Below are 16,678 nucleotides of genomic sequence, written 5' to 3' on the forward strand. Positions count from 1 at the left end.
ACACTACTTGTTAAAATGACAGTCCTGTCTCCAGGCATTTTAAATTCTGTGATTATACTACTAACTACTAATGAAGCAAAATTTGGGGTGAGGTGGTATTTCGCAGTAGACCAATTAAAATGATTAAAACAAAGATAGAAGCCTTTGAACACAGAAGCCTTTCTTTAGGTCACATCACCATCCTTGCTCTGTGGTGGTGTAGAAAACATCTGACTATTCTGCATCACAAATATTCCATTTTAAAGTTTCCAATTTGTATATCATTCTTAAAGTTCAGACAATGTTAGAACAAATTCGAAGAAAAAAACCCTAAGAAAAGTAACGAAAGGAGGGTGGGAGGGTGCTGCTCTTCAGCCTCGTACTGGAAAGCCGCATCCTGGAAACTACAGCTTTGCAAGTATTCAAAGAGTCTGCAACGGTAATATTAGAGAAACAGAGCAATTTGTTGATTTGCAGATTCTTGACCCAGATTCCACAGATTTCCTAGAAAAGCTGGTGGATCTGCTGCCCAGCATACAGATGGGATCTCTGGCGGTGGTAATTTTACTGCAGATTCAGCATCCTTCTAGCTGATACATGGAATGTGGTTGTATCCAAATTTTTCATATATGGCAAAACAAAGAGTTAATTTAAATCAATGCTGCTTGTTTGTGGGGTTTTTTTGTGTTTTGTTTGTTTGTTTGTTTGTTTGTTTTTCCCCTTCCCAAAAATCCACGTTGCTTTGTTAGGAAATTGTTCCAAATGCAAAGCTAAGTCACTGGTGAATAGTGAGAAATGGGCAGTCACTTGATTACCAGTAAAAATCATTACAGTTTACAGATTCTCAGGCAAAAGCCCTGTCATGTTAGCAGAGATCAAGTAATGGGAAATTAGTCTAAATCCACCTACCAAGATGACAGTGATCCCAAGAGGACTACACAACAGAAGAAAAATCTGTTGCCCCTCCATCAGATTTCCTGTGGTTGACTATATAATCCAGATGCTGGACAAAATTTCTGGTTGATGTGCCAGCGTTCTCAGACAATTTAGCAGAAAAGAAATAATACAATAGCTACAGGAGAAATTTGCCAAGAATATAAATTTGATTCAGGACTAGCTAACACTGTTTTCCCTTGAGGAATTGCGGTCTTACTGAGGGCTACAATTCTTTGACAGTTTATGAATTTGTCAAGTGTAAAGTCAGCTTAAGACAGTTTGATCTCACCTATATGGGAAACACGGATAAAAATGTAAGTGCTGGACCAGATGTATGGAGGGATTCAACAGGATTTTTAAAAGGTGTTACTTTCAAAATTTGGAGGGGAGACATGCCTCCCCTCCCCCTCATAACCACCCCAGAAAATTCCTTGTCTAATGATATAAAGACAGCTGAGGAAAAAAAAGAATCCATTGAAATGTAACGGAAATCAGAGCAGTTCACAGGTGAAAAGAGAATTATGTAACTATTTTTAAAAATAATACACAAAGTTAAAAAAAAAATGAATCAAAGGTGGTGAACTTTTTGTTTTTGCAGGGATTTACGAAAGAAAAACATGTTGTTTAGTCCTACTCCATACTCCCAAATTGAAAAGATGTCAACATATTGCTCAGTGGTCAGCTGTTTTATTTTATACATTTTAAACAGTTGGTTTGTTACCCTGAAGAATCAAATAGATGTAACCACGTCACCTAGAGAAAACAAAAAAAGGCAGATTTGAAGAAAAGCATACATCATCTGTGAAAATATAATCTGTACAGCGTTCCTTTCCTGTAATCCAGTTGATGTGACAGTGCCATCTACTGAAAACCCGAGGGATAGACGTTAGAGGCAGCACCGTCAAAAGCTTTTCCTTGTGCTGAGCCTACAGCATATAAGCATTTCAGCCCAAACCGCCTCTCGGAAGCTGAGACCGCGTGTTCTGTCATTTCTTCGGAGAAATGCGCTGTCAAACGCTTCGGATTTCATGCACACCTGCTCCTCGGGAAGGGGGATTCCTGCACCTTCCACCAATTCAAATACAGTTTTGATGCTCAGCTCTTTCAGCTGGCAGGCCCATGGTAGGAAGAGGAGAGTAAGTGTGGTTTGTTGTGTTTTGAATCCACCTAACACAAGGCAATTTTGTGATTTTGTGCCCGAGCTGTGGCTGATTTATCAGCAGTTAGGATACACTGTCTGAGATTTTCAGTTTTTGGCAGCCTGGGCTGCTATGCATTCAGAAATCCGTAGGCAGCTCTTAGAGCCCCGAGGCAAAGGGTGGCGGGGCTGATGTCCACAAAGAAGCATGTGGGCCTGCAGGTGCCTGGTGCTCACCTGCTTTCTGTGGGCTTGAGCTGCTTTTCATCCCAGCCCACTTGTCCCTTGTTGATCCCTGTGGGGTTTGGAACAGAGCCTTTATCAGGCTGTGGAAGTACCACACTTGGCGATTCAGATTTAAGAGATTCTGTTTTCCTGGGCTGACGTGTTCACAAACAAAGTTTTACTAAATGAAATGCACGGGTGAACCCTAAACACTTATTTAGGGAAATAACTTCACGTTTAGCTCAGAGTTGGTACAGTAGGATTATATGATATGAATGAGGCTGCCCACTCAGCAGGCGCAAGGATTTGTGAGGTCATTGTTTAAACTAGAGAGGGGGTAAGTGAATTCCAAAAGGTCAATTACATATAATTAATAATACAAATATGTATTTTGTTTTCAGTGGGTTTATACCAAGGTAAATTTTGATTCCATGTTTTTTAAGCCTATACTAAACTTCTCACTGTTTTGCTGGAGGTAGATTTTAGGACAAAGTTCAGCTAAGGGCTCAAACCGAGACGATGAGGTAATTCAGAGACACATCCACATTTCAGGATTTTATCCAAACCAAACCTGAACTCCTAACTCTTTTTCAGTTCTCTTACTGGGGTGAGGGAAGAAAGGAGACTGTGAACTGCAGAAAAAAAAAAAAAAAAAAAAAAAGGCGCATTTTGACATTTTGTCCACAGAGTTATTAGTTCGTCTTTTTACAATCTAATTTCTTGCAGATCTTACAAATCCTGAATGGGGGTATTTGCTATGCAAGATCAGTGTCAAAAGCAGTGAAAACTAATCATGGCAGCACAGGCTTATGGAATTTCTCAGACAAATGCACCAGTCAAGACTCCCAGGACATTGCCTTCTTTGTAACCCAGTTAGATGATACAAAAATATTCCAAACATTAGACTGGTGAATAGAAATGAATATATTATGTTTCCATTTTCAGATACAAAATATCCAAATGCTATCAGCATTAATTTCAAACTGGAAAAACTTGATGTATTTTTAGAGCTGTAAAACAGTTGTTGCAAATGCACTTTGTCTATACAGATCTAGTGGTCCATACAGAATGAAAAACAGGGGTTTTATAGAAGCTAATAAATACAAGACAAGGTACCCCTATTTCCTGGTGTCTTGCAGCTGTAAGAGAGAGCAATTTGTAAAGTGCAGCTGGCTACAGCAGAGAAAGCTCTGAGCTGTGAAAGCAAGCTCACCATCTGAGGGAACGATGTGGGCTCAGAAACAAGACGAAGAACTTTGATGAAATCCACAGGAAATCACTAGTTATGGTAGTCACAAAAATAACAAACCAGAATGCTTGCCCTGTCACTTGGTGCAGAGAGGGCTAATGCTGTCATGATGCTGAGCTGTGTAGTCACACAGTGTCAGCTGTGCATATGCATGGAGATGTGTGCTGCTCTGTACCTAGGTGCTGAAATGCAGAGCTGCTTTCAGATGTGTTTTGTTCAGAGATATTTACAAACAAAGGAGATAGGTTTTGGATGCTTCAGGAGTATTTCTTTAGTCGAAAGTACCGCTGCACAAATACTTGGAGCAGTTTGTTTTGTTTCGACTGATGCTGTTCTGTGTTCTGTAATAAATTGATTTTACTAATCCATCTTTTGTTCTCATTTATGAAAAAGCAGCTATGATGGCTTAGGGTAGCAAATTAAATGGCACCAACCCTACTGGATGGTATAAAGCTGAGCTTCTTTACAAAGAAGTAGAATCGTAGCCCAGCGACTGTGGTAATACCTAATATCCATCTGGTATTGTCCACAAACAGCTATTTTTAGGGCTGTTACTCAGAATGTGAGAAGCTCGCTGTGCCTTAAATGCTCTAGAGTATGACTCTTTGCTGTGCTAAACATCAAAAACCATGTTTATGGAGGCAAGCTCTGTGTTTACAGTGGTGGCATGTGGGAGTCCCACTTTAGAGGAAAAAGGAAGCGAAGATTGCTCAGTTATCTGGTGCAGAGCTTTGGCAAGAACATCCTCTATTCATGGAATAGCCTTCATTAAAAAGTCCCAGAGTGTTTTTTAGCATTCAAAACCAGCTAAAAGCAGAATCAACCATTAGCTGCTACAGCTTTAGTTTAAAGTAGTTCCAGATTTTGACAAGAAGCTGCCGGCTAATTATTTATCAAATGAACTGGCTCCAGTCAGAACATGGACGTGGTTACACTCTGTATCAGCTGCGCTGTGTAAAGGTTTGATGCAAAACAGGGTGAAGTAAGCGGAAAGACTCCATTCAGCTTCAGTGGGTTTTAGGCTAGGCCTCAGGAGTATAAGATGAAGGAAATGAGAAATGTACGTTACAAACAGCACTATAAATGACAAAGCACTAATCTGCTTCTCCATCTGTGTCTTGCCGAGCTGAGAATTAGAAGCCTTTGAATTTCTGTTGACAGCTTGCCTTTCCCAAGTGTTTTTGGTCTGGTATAGAATTCAAACTTCAGTAACTTCTTACGGTAGTGGATATTATTTTAAGACTCGTTCACAGAAATTGAATCCAAATTCAAGGAGGAAGATTACAGGTTGTCTTTTCACAGGGAACTTTTGGGCTGGAGGAAGGTTACAAATGCAGTTTTGCCTTGTGACCAGTTCTGTTTAGTACTTCAGCTAAATGCGTTTGCTAAATATCTTGCAAGCAGAGATTTGCTGATGATGCAAGAGTGGCATCATTAACACGGAGCAGGAAGACGGAATTTGGGTGAATCGGAGGGGGAAGGGGGGGGGGGGGAGCTGAAGCGTGATGGCAGACAGGGACAGCCATGTCCGAAAGGGCCTGGAGAACTTCTGTGGTAAGCTGTAAGCGCATCAGTGGGGGCCACCAAGAGGAGCAGGGGGCCCGGCAGGCAGGCTGTTTGCTGAAAGCCCTTTTGAGCTACCAGGTCAGAGCGGCCACGAAAAAGACCAGCGTGATCCTGTGACACACTAGGTCAAGTATTTCCTGTGCAGAGATGAAGGGCCTTGTCCGCGGCCCGGGGGAGATCTCCGTAGGGCTGCGCCGCGCCACCCACGCCCCGGAAAGGTGAACCGAAAGTGGCGCAGTCGGAGAGGAGGGCTGCGGCGGCCGCGGGAAGACCCAGGGCGCTCCCTGAGGTACAGCGGGGAGGGCGGAGGAGCTGTCGAAACTCGAGGCTGGCGCTGGCACAACAGAGAGCGGGTGCGAGCTGGCGCGGAACCAAGTTTTGGCACGACCGGAGGCGGCGGGGGCTGGCGAGGCGAGGGAGGCAGCGGCAGGGCGCCAGCTGCAACATGGAGCGTAAGGAACCGCCGCGGGCGCCGCCCCGCCGCGCCCCGCCGTCCCGTTAGCGGTTCAGGGCAGCCACCGCCACAGGCTAGAAAACTAACGGAAACTCTGCCGGGGAGGTCTGCGCATGCGCCGCCGCGCTCGCGGGGGGCCCGCTCTCGCGGGGCACGCCGGGGCTTGTAGTTGGGCCGGGCGCGACGCGGCGGGCCAGAGCGGGGCCGCGGGACTACAGCTCCCGGCAGGCCCCGCGCCGCAGCCCGTCCCGGGCGGCTTTGGTGCGTGCGGGGAGCCGCGGGGCTGCGCGGCGGGGGAGATGCGCGCGAGGCAGCAGCGGCCCGGGGGTAGCCGGCGTCTGGCGGGGCCGCAGGTGAGGGCGGCGGGGCGCGGCGCGGCGGGCGCTCTGCCGCCGCTGGGGCCGGGCGCGGGGGGCGGGGGCCGGGCCCGCCGCGCCGGGGAAGGGCGGGGGCGGACTCGGAAAGTTCCTGTGGCGGCGGGAGCGGCGACGTCGCCGCCGACTCTGGCAAGAGCCCGGCCCGGGGGGACCGTGGCGGGGAAGCGCTGTCGCGGCGACGGCAGCTCCGCCCTGGCGCGGGGGTGCCCCGGGGTGGGGGTGTCGGGCCGCGGCCACATCATCTCCGGAGAGCGGCGCCGCGGGGAGCTGTGCCGGTAGGGGTGGGTCGCCCAGCGGGGATTTAAACCTGGGAGGGACGGGACGGGTGGGTGCCAGCGCCAGCCCGGACGGTGCTGCGTGACCCGCGGCAGGCAGGGCGCATCCCGCCGCCGCGCCGGCGGCTCCTCCGCGGGTCCCGCCCGGCCCAGCCCGTGGGGGCGACGGGGGGGGCCGCCTGCAACCCCAGCTCCGGCACCTGCGGGCGGCGCCGAGGTCCGGCGGCGGGAGACCGCCTGGTGCGCGGCAGGGACCGGGAAAGCGACGGGCTCCCGCGGGGGTAAGAAAAGCTAGAGTTGCCGCTTGGAGCGGGGCTGGAAGTCCGTGTCGCGCCTAGCAGGGGACAAGGAGGGCGAGTTCAGTGCCAGGTGCTGCTGGAGAAGCTGCCCGAGAGCTGCGGGGTTTGGGAGCAGCCCCCAGAGGAAGGGGAGGGTCAGCGGCTCCGCGGCCAGGGCGGCTGGAAAGTCAGCAGCCAGCTGTGCAGCAGGGAAGGGGCACATGGGCTCCCTTCGTGTGGCCCTTGTGCCGCTCTGCTTTTTGCGGTGTAGGGTTTTTTCATATCTATCTATATGAATATAGAATCGTAGGACTGACTATAAATTTCAATAGGCGCTTACCTTATTTGATATTCAGAATCAGCTTATCCTGATCGCAGTGCGAGTAGTTTCTATGGCTTTCCTTTCTTTGAAAGATCCATTCTTTCCTACCAGGTAGCAAAAATAAACTTCATTAAAGGCTTATATGCAAATATACTTAGTATGAAAAGGCTCTGCAAACGCAAATGCATCATGCTTTTGGTAAATATAATTAACTTTCTAATTAGACGGCTGTAGGTGAGCTTTCACAGTGTGTTTTCACTGCCTAAATTAAGCTTGCTTAGTAGACCCATTAATTCTTTCACATCATATGGCTTTCCTATTTTCTGTTATGTTGGTTAGGCATTATTGTTTTTTTCATTCAGATCCAGCCCTAAGGCTTAGCGTTTGCTGTCTCTGATACCTGTGAGACGTGAGAGAGAGAAAAGCAGTATGTAGAAAACAAAGATAAGTCATCTTCAAGCAAAGTTGAAGGCACTGCGAAGCTGCTTTCTTGAGAGAGGTTCTTAAATGTTAATGTTGCTGCCCTTATTCTTCCTATTTATGACCTTCATCTGTGTAGTGTTTAGTGTGTTCTTTAGGGCAAAAGTTGTATTTTCAGGTGTCGTTGGTGAATGTCCAGCAACTCTTTGAGTATTTGAGGATGACAGTTTGTAGACACCTGTACTGAAAATCCAGAAGGCATCAATTTGTTCTGTCTTCTGGAGCCCCTGTTAGGAATTTAAATGACAGAACCAAGAGCTTATTTTACTTCCAGTACCGCATTTCATGTACTTCCCTTTCCTTACCTACCTTTTAGAATGATATGGCAGTGCGGTTTTTTTGAGTTAGCACACTGGTAAATACCAGGAGTGTGTAATATGTTAAATGAACTGTTCTACCACTTACCAGCCTTATTTCTAGTAAGGGCAGTTTATATTGTGGCATTTATAAAATGTGGCATTTCTTTTCTAAAATTCAATTTAATCTTAATAATACTCTTTCTGATGGGGTTTTTTTGTATGTAAGGGAAGAAAAAATATGTGAGTTTGCCGATTTTGGTGCCCTCTATGGATCTATGATCCTTTAGAAGCTGTTAGTTATAAGTAGTATCTGTATACTTGAACCGTTTCTGCATTCACAGCTGTATTTTTCTGTGACAGAAGTTGCATGGGGAATCTAGAGATGATTCTTTTTGAGCATTTCAGTTGCTCATGAAATGCTTGAAATACTGAATCAGGTAGCACAGTGTCTTGTAAAAATATTTCGTGCCCTTGTTCATGAAATTATTTGTTTTAAAAGGTTGTAGCAGACTTGCTTTTTTAAATCAGATATGTGAGCATTAAATGATTTTTTGTTTTCCCCCAAAGGGACAGATACTCAATTGCATGCTATGCATATCTTCCTACAGTTAGAGTTTGTGCCAGATGTTCTTCAGTTGCCTTGAATAAAAATATTGAAATGGTATCCTGAGTACATGCTACGTAGAGATTTTTTGAGTTTTGACACTAAGTTTTTTTTAACCTTTCAATGCATTTAATAAATTTCCTTACCTACTCACCAGCTTCTCAGTATACACCTACAGTGCAGAGCTGTGGTCTACTCCCCTCCCTTTTTTTTCCTTTTCTTTTTTTTTTTTTTTCCTCTTAGCTGTTAAGTGCTTTGCTCTGCTAAATTACCGTTAATTAAAAGATGTGGTAATGTATTGGGCAGTGTTAGGTCTGATTTGTCTTGTGTATCATACAGTGGGAAAACAATTAGGTTCAAGTTATAAGTACAAAATGTTACTAATGTAACATATTTGAGTACAAGGTGATCCTGCTGCTTTAAAGTAGGGTGATTATGACATTGCTATGAAATTTTATGCATTTCATGTGAAATAACTTTATCTTTTCCCCTACAGGCAGAGTACAACGTTTCAAAATGCTGGAGATTATCTGGGTGAAGCTAGAGATTACATTTAATGTGATTGTGTCTTCAGACATTCTGCTCCTGCATTTCATGAGCTAAAATATTTTATAAAAATGAAATCAGATACCTTCACTGATCTCCAAGTTAACTGTGTCCTGTGAATTCAGAGAAGACTTTCTGAAGGAGGAAGAGATTGATCACATATGTGGACTTCTGTTATTGCTCAAGGATACACTTTTTTTAAAATTATTCTAAAAGGCTATCCACATGAAGATAAGTCCATGTTTAAGATATGATCTGTGGAATTAAGTGAATAAGGATACTTTAATGAGTTACCAACATATATTTCCATCTGTGTTTCCAGCTTTTTTTTAATACATAAAAATGAAGGACAAGTATAAAACAGCAGAGCTGATGTATTTCTGTGAGGTCTTTATGTAAGCTTCTGTTGTCTGGACACGGTGCTAAAGGACAGGCAATCTGCTTTTGATTGTAACAGCTGATTGTAACTCTGGAAAGAGAACCTTTAAAGTAACTTACAGCTGAAATTATTTTACTCTTCGGCTTGCACAGAATGAAAGGGAAAACAGTTTTGCTTGTCAGGGGTGTTTTACTAAACTAAAAAAGGGAGAGTTACATTATCCTTGTTTTCATTTCACATCGAGAACTGACAACGTAGTTTTCTTATAATTTGACTACTAGGGAGATCTCAACAGAGTAAAGCAAGTCAGATGTCAGCAAACGACTCTTCTCCCCCATCCTTACAGAAGTTTTCCCCACCTACGTGTCATGCTGCTGCACCACAAACCCCAACTTTGTCTTCAAGTCCCCAGTCGGGGCTCTCTGGTCGACTCTCCAATGGCAGTCTCAGTACCCAGAGCCTCACCAACTCCCGGGGCTCTATGCATGGGGTCTCCTTCCTTCTGCAGATTGGTCTCACTCGAGAGACTGTCACCATTGAAGCTCAGGACCTGTCCCTCTCTGCTGTTAAAGACCTCGTGTGCTCTATAGTTTACCAGAAGGTATGGTATAACACTACCACGTCCTGCTGATGGCAACGGTTGTTTTTGTAACAGACTGCTTGGTAGTAACTGTGTGTGACTGGAATATGCCAAGAAGTTTGGTACAGTGACAGAGATCCACATCAGATATTTGCAGTTATGCACAAAGAAATTTTGCCAACTCCCAAGATAGCTTGTAATTTAAAAGTGGTAAACCCTCCTGTTATTTTCTTGCTTGTGAGATCTAGTTAAAGAAGATGTAGTAGTAAATTTTCTGCAGGATTAGTTTTTACGATATGGAGAATACGTTGTTTTCTTTCAGTGATTGTCACTAATATCTTATTACTAGTTCATGATAACTACTGTTAAGGAGTATTCGTAGAACCATATAGCCAGATGTAATAAAAGTACCAGTTGTGGCTGCAGAGATGAACTGCGGGCCTGCAGACTTGCATGATACTAGCTTTACTTTTTGTTTCTAGTTAATAATTAAAGCTCCTGCCAAACAGCTAATACTGTCCTAGTACTTCTATTCCATATAAGGAATACATGTGTTACTCTTTTATGAGGACTATTATCAGCATAATTTCTATTGAGAGGGTTGACCAAGAAAAAAAATAAATCTTAATATACTTTTCAGATGTATCTTGGTTAAGATGTTGCAAGTTCTGATTTTCTAGGAAGGAAGTAGCACTGATCTTGTTGTTTTTGTGTCCAAGTTTTATCTTTGTTTAGGTTATGTAGGTTGGATCCTACCAAGCAACCTGAACGTAGTTAACATTGTTTTGTAAAGTAATGAAGAAATAATCTCTCCCTCAAGGCCAGTGGTGGATGAGAGGGAGGGAGTTGAAGGTAGATTGGTTTGTAGGGAATTGCTTTTCTCAGTGTCTTTCGTTGTTGTGATTGGTATTTGTAGTTGATCAGTTTTATTAGATGGTTCTTTTTCACTTAATAGCTTGAAAGAAGGTAAATGCAATCATCATGTGAACTCTCATTTGCATATGCTTATGTATCTTTTTTCCCCATCTCACAATTTACTGCATCTTCCATATTTTTACAAAATAGTTGGCAAGCAAGCTGATTTCATAGTAACTTTATTGGCTACAAAAATGTAGTCCAACATGTTAGTTCCTTTTTGGAGAGACAAGTTATTTGGGTCAACTTTCTTTTTTTTTCTTTTTTTGTATCATGCATGTTAGGTGCACTTTTTCGCAGCCATTTTATGGCCCGCTTTTTCTTTCTGTATCAACTCCTTCTCTTTACATCTGCATATTTCCTGTCTTCTCTCTTAAAGGAAGATGAAAACAAATACATTCACATTGATTTTTCTTTTTCCTTTCTGTTCTTTTGACAGGCTCAGCTAAAAATTTACCTCCAGTTCTTGTTATAGCTCAAGAAAGCTTTTTATATGCTGAGCCTGATCTACTGCAAAACTGTTGAGGATTTCACGATCAGTTTTCCTCTTTTGTCTGGCTTTGATTTAGTTTATGCTCTCCTGCAGCTGATGCTACCAGTAAATGACTGCTCAGTGAGAACATGCTTGCAGGCAGCAAACCGCTCAGCAACCAATCTTATGTGTGGTGGTTTCATCCTTCATGAGTAGCTTTGCAGCCAGCGCACAAGTGGCAGTATCGTCCCTCCACCCTCTGTTTGACAGCAATATGTCCTTCTGTCACTTTTTTTTTTTCTTAGATCTGGTGACTGTTGCAACCATATTAAATGTTCTGATATTAATGTATAGATAGTTCTGTATTTATGTAAAAATTGTAAACTTGTTCTTCTGTGTACTGTCATGTGTATGGCTGCCTGTTTTTTCCAGTTGAAAGCTTTGAAGCTAAGGGGTATGCCTTTGAGATTCAACAGCATTAAAGCTTACCTTTCCTTTGGTATTTCACAGCCTGCTTGAACTGTCTTTTCTTGACCAGTTCCTGGCTCTCACCTTCAGGGTACTGTGTAGTTTGTTCTTGTGATAGTTCTGTAGTTAACAGTATTTATTTACTGTTGCATTTCCTTAATGAAAAAGGAGAAATACCTTTTTTATTTAGAATCATTTATAGCGTTGCTTTTTCATTTGAGTGTCATCTTTACTAGAATTAAATAGAAGTTTCCTTACTTATTTTTAATAGTGCTTTTAAATCACATTTCAGCCTTGTATTTCTCTACATATTTGGAACAAAAAAGAAATTTCAGGTATCCTTCCTCATTTGCTTGGGAGCTTGAACGGCCTGCCTAACTTATTTCAGGCCACAATTACAGTATCAAAAGTGTTGCTTAGGACTTACAGCAGATCTCTGAGAAGGCTGGATTTTAACCTTTGTAAAAGTAATTATAGCATCCTCAGAAGTTTTCAGATAAATAACTTATGCCTTACCTTTATTTTTTTCAGAGGAAATTAATCAACTGGTTGGAAAACAATCCTGCAAAAGCCTGTCTTTGGAGAGTAGTTCAGTTAGGAAAGAATTACTGTGTTTTGCCTAATGCATTTTCATAGCACTTTCTGTATTGCCAGTCTTGCTGTATTGTTAATGGTCAACTGTGCTTCCTGCTTTGGACGCTACTGTTCAGTGTAGCTTGTTCAGGTTTTGCAGAAAGGTAATTAAAAGTAGCATTAGCAGAACTGAAACTAAAGAGACGTGTCCACAAGGACAGTGAGGTGAGTAATGCAAATATTTGATGTATTTCTTAGCTCTTTTGAAAATGTTACAAACATCAGGAGAGAAGCAAAAACCGTTTTTCAGGTTTAAAGTTAAATTGAGGGAGCACTGTGTTAGGAGTATTGTATATTGGAATGCTTAATAGAAGTCCTCAGAAAAAAATGAACTTCAGGCTTTATAGGGGTGCTTCAGAAGATTCTTGGTTATAGTCTCAATCTATCTTCTTTGTTCATCCCTGATCTAGATTGGTGTATATTAAAGTACCAGACATACAGTTCTGAGGGGGAGTCTGAAGAGGAACAAAAGCATGAACAGATACGACTGCTGGAATAGAGGGAGTGTGTTTAGAAGCAGAAAAATATGTAGCATAAGCTGCATATGGACAATGTGTGTCCTTGCACAATGATCAGATATTACAGAAGCAAGTTCTTAATCCTGTTTTGTGTTTAAATACTATTTCCTCATTCCTCGTATGAGAGAACATAAAGTAGAACATAGGGCTTACTAGCTTAAAACTAGGAATTCGCATATGGTGAAGCCTGCAAACAGAATTATGTATGACAGTGTGTTACAAAGGCTTTGTTCTAGCTTGCTTATTTTGTTCTAGTTAAACTAATAGCTATAAATAAAAAAAACATTTGATTGTTCTGTGCTATTACTTGTATAGTATCAGTACCTGCAAGATTTATCATAACTTTTTTCTTAAACTTATGAATATTTACTTTCATGATTCTGAAACTTCCATTATCTACTTTTTTCATGTACAAACAATGTCATTCATCCTTTTCATTTTCAGTCATACTCTGCATCCTCCTTCTTTACATACTTCTCCTCCAATGGCTTTCCTACATTGTGCTCTGAAATAGGTCACTTGCCTTCCTACCTTAGGTGTTTGGCTGAAATTCTCATGACCCTTTCTAATTGTTGCCTTCTCTTTGACTTGAGTACTGATACACTGTTTACCCATACAGTCTGTTTCTTAATCTTCCAAACTAGTATTTCTTTTTCTGCTTCACTGAACCCACCTAAATGGTCACCACTTAGCAAAGTCAAAGGGGTATTTCTTATGCCTTACTGATTAACAAACCCCTCTCAGATTTTTCTTCTGTTTTCATAACGTGGTGTTCTCATATGTCTTAAATTCGAAAAAGAAAAAAAAAAAATCCCCAAGCCAATCCAATCTTATTTTCTCACTCTCTTTCTCTTCTTTCACTGCTCTTACATATTTCTAGTGTTTCACTTATGTTTCCTGTCTATTTATTTTTTTCTTATCAAACTTGATCCAGCCGAGTTTTCTTTGGTCTATCTAGTTCACCTCCAGAAGTAATTTTTCCTTTCATGGCCTGCCTGTTTCAGGTTTATTCTCAAGCCTTCCCCACCAGCAACGTTTACAATTCTGCTATTGCTGAACTCTTACATATGTAGTAAATTTTTTTCATTTCTGTCTTCAAAGTAGTCTCAAAATCGTCTTGCTTGCATATAGGCTTGAAACCCTTATCTAGCACCTGTTGCTTTCATCTCGATTCCTGTAACTCTTGTGTGTTTGGTGTCTGTGCTTTTGCTAGCAATAATATTTTTGTTGTCTTAATTTGTCTTCATCCTAACATGATCACTCTTTCAAATGCTTGTGTAATGGTCTGTGTCTCAACAGCAAATTAACGATTGTGTTTTTCTATTTGATTATTGTCTTTGTGCTTTGTTCTTTCATCTTATTTTTTGGCTGTTTTTTCCATGTTGGTTTTTTTGGTCATCTTCATAGGCAGAGTCTTTAAGGTGTCATTGTTTACCTTAAATGTTGTCTATTTTCCTGAGTGCTTATGCTTTCTTACTAGTGTTAATTCCCTGATTGCTTCCCACCACATTATGATGTTTTGACTTGCCTGAATTCAGCCTTAATTTGTCAATAGGCATTTATACAGGTACTTAACGTGTACAGTCTTATTTATTTCTTCTAGACTCTGAATTGTGTAAGGTATTGAGAACACAATCACAGGAAGTATAGTTGTGTTTAGAGTGAGTTAAATTTTTGCATATTACATCTACTTGTGAGTCTTCTGCTGTTTCTGTAGCTTCATACTTTCATTGTTTCTGTAAATGTTGTAGTCCTAGTACATTGTATTCCCTGGTCAATAATTTGAATAATCTGAATTGACTGTGTCCTATCCGCATGTATGTACTTTTTTGACAGTGCTGCCTATCATTTTAATTAGACTAGGTGGGATTTAATTTCTGATAATTGGAATATGACTAAAATCCTTGGATGGTTTGGAAAATCAGCCAGTTTCCTTTGAAGATGAAGTAGCCTCGGGTGTAGAGTGTGAAGGGAGGGAGATGAGGAGATGTGTTCAAATGTTTTGCTTTGATAATCAGGGGGAAAAAGCCTGACATGAAGAACGCCCAAATACATCTGTAGAATTTGCTAACCAAGTGACAATTAACTGTATGCTTGTATTCAGTTACCTCAGAACTCAAGTTTTAATGGGGCTGAATTAAAGTAGTTTGGATAGCTAGCTCTTCCGTGAGGGCTGCTGAAGGGGGGGAAAAAAGTGTTTATTTTAAAATACTTTAAATTGTCATGTTGTGAAAAGACCAAAACATGTGGAATGAATATAAGCTGTCTTCTAAAGGTTTGGACATTGTCATGGTAATGGATATCTAACTAAATTGTGGCAGAGGTGTTGACTTGACACTTAATATGATTTCTCAAGTGTTAACAGATGTTTTACTAATAAAATATTGAGAAGTAAAAGAATCATATTACAAAGATCATATTACAGTACATCCATGTTACAAGTGGATCTCTACAACTCTTGCAGTAACAACTTAATTTAGTGTCATAAATAGGTAGTAGTACTGCAACCATACTTCTGTGTTTTTCTCCAGGTTAAGCTTGTAGTAGTTCATGGTGCTTATTTTTTGAATGGCTCTAAAATTAATGCAAATTATGTTTTGTATTCATCTGCTGTGCTCCAGTCTTTTTTTCCCCCTGTTGGTCTGCCTTCTTGACTTGTAATCTGCTTTCTTCATACGAGCTAAATAAGGCAGCAGAGTAATAGAGAGTTGAGGCATGAGAAGCAAATGTGCCTGTGAGAAGATGGGAACGGGGACACAGAGCTGGTATATGTGATGCAGATTAGCATTTCCAGTATGGTAATAGGTTTGTGTGCTGGAAAATCTAGCCAAGCAGTAGTCCAAGTATGTCTGTACTGAGGCATCTGGTGAGGAAAAGATCCCATGCAACATGTTTGAAGCTAATTATCTGTGTGATAATGTGATTTGGCACATGATTCTAAAGAGTGGGAGTGAAAAGCTGGGTAGGGATGCAGGATAATATATTGGAGTGATTTCAGTGACCAAAGACCTTCCAAGGTAATGCATGTTTTGCACCATTAGGTTTTGGAATTAACTTTCAGTGGTTTGAAGCATTTGTTTTGAGTTATAATGGGTCATGAGATATTGGACCTTGAAACAAGATCCGCCTACGCTTTTCCCTAGTGTGAATTTTTGGCGACTGGTCCAGAACTTTGTAAAGTAAGTCCTGGAACTTAAAGTAGATGGATTTTTCAGTTACTGCCAAGATAGAAAGGAGTTTTACTTGTGTTTCACTCCAGCAATACTGGCTGCTGTATATTGAGTTTTTCTGGGTAAAAAGAATGGTGTAATGCACTATCAATTAAACTAGACATACTCTTAATACTTAACAGTATAAGCATTCTAGATAACACCAATTGTTTTTCCTCAGTGTAACTGCAGTAATGCACTAGTAGTGTTCCTTGTGCTAGTACCACCCAAGTACAAAGGGTTGCATATGTTCTTTCTGTAAGTTGATGATATTGGTGTACCAGAGATTAATTTTGGCACAGTCTATTGCATACGTAGACTTCCCGCAAGCGATTTCCCGTAGTTAGATGCTCTTTTGGAACTGTTAACACTGGGAACAGTCTCCTTTTTGCTTTTAGGAAACATAGTAATACCGGGATTAGCAGTTTATACATTCTGAGTCACTGTGCAGATACTTTGGGCTTTTATGCAGGAAAGTAATAGCTGAATAATCCTGCAAGATAAAACAGGCTTTAGAAAGTTCTGCTTTGAGTTTTGTTTTCAAGTTCACATTGTGAGCTCTTAACACTTCAAAGGAACTGGATAGTGTTCTTCCTTACCAGCTTTGTGTAACTGAGCATAAGCAAGGCTATAAAAGCTGCAGTACAAGAGAGAAAAATTTGGTAGTGTACAACTTGAACATAGTTTAATATTTGCGTAAAAATTCTGTTAAAAGATACCACTTGAAATAAAATCCTTGTTAATCGATGAGGTTATTCTTGGCCAGCAGTCTGCAC

At 41.5% G+C, this 16,678-nt stretch overlaps 1 protein-coding gene across 1 annotated transcript in view; it reads left to right on the forward strand.

Moving 5' to 3' along the window:
- Positions 1–5,812: 5,812 nt before the first annotated feature.
- PRKD3 (protein kinase D3) overlaps positions 5,813–16,678 on the forward strand; it is a 48,987-nt gene continuing 38,121 nt past the window's right edge. Inside the window, exons 1-2 of the mRNA XM_074896899.1 lie at positions 5,813–5,900; positions 8,679–9,708. Of these exons, the coding sequence (XP_074753000.1) occupies positions 9,418–9,708 (291 nt within the window). The 5' untranslated portion in view covers positions 5,813–5,900; positions 8,679–9,417. The remainder of the gene's footprint in view (positions 5,901–8,678; positions 9,709–16,678) is intronic.

This window comes from Athene noctua, chromosome 1 (assembly GCF_965140245.1).
Source record: "Athene noctua chromosome 1, bAthNoc1.hap1.1, whole genome shotgun sequence".
Lineage (NCBI taxonomy): Eukaryota > Metazoa > Chordata > Aves > Strigiformes > Strigidae > Athene > Athene noctua.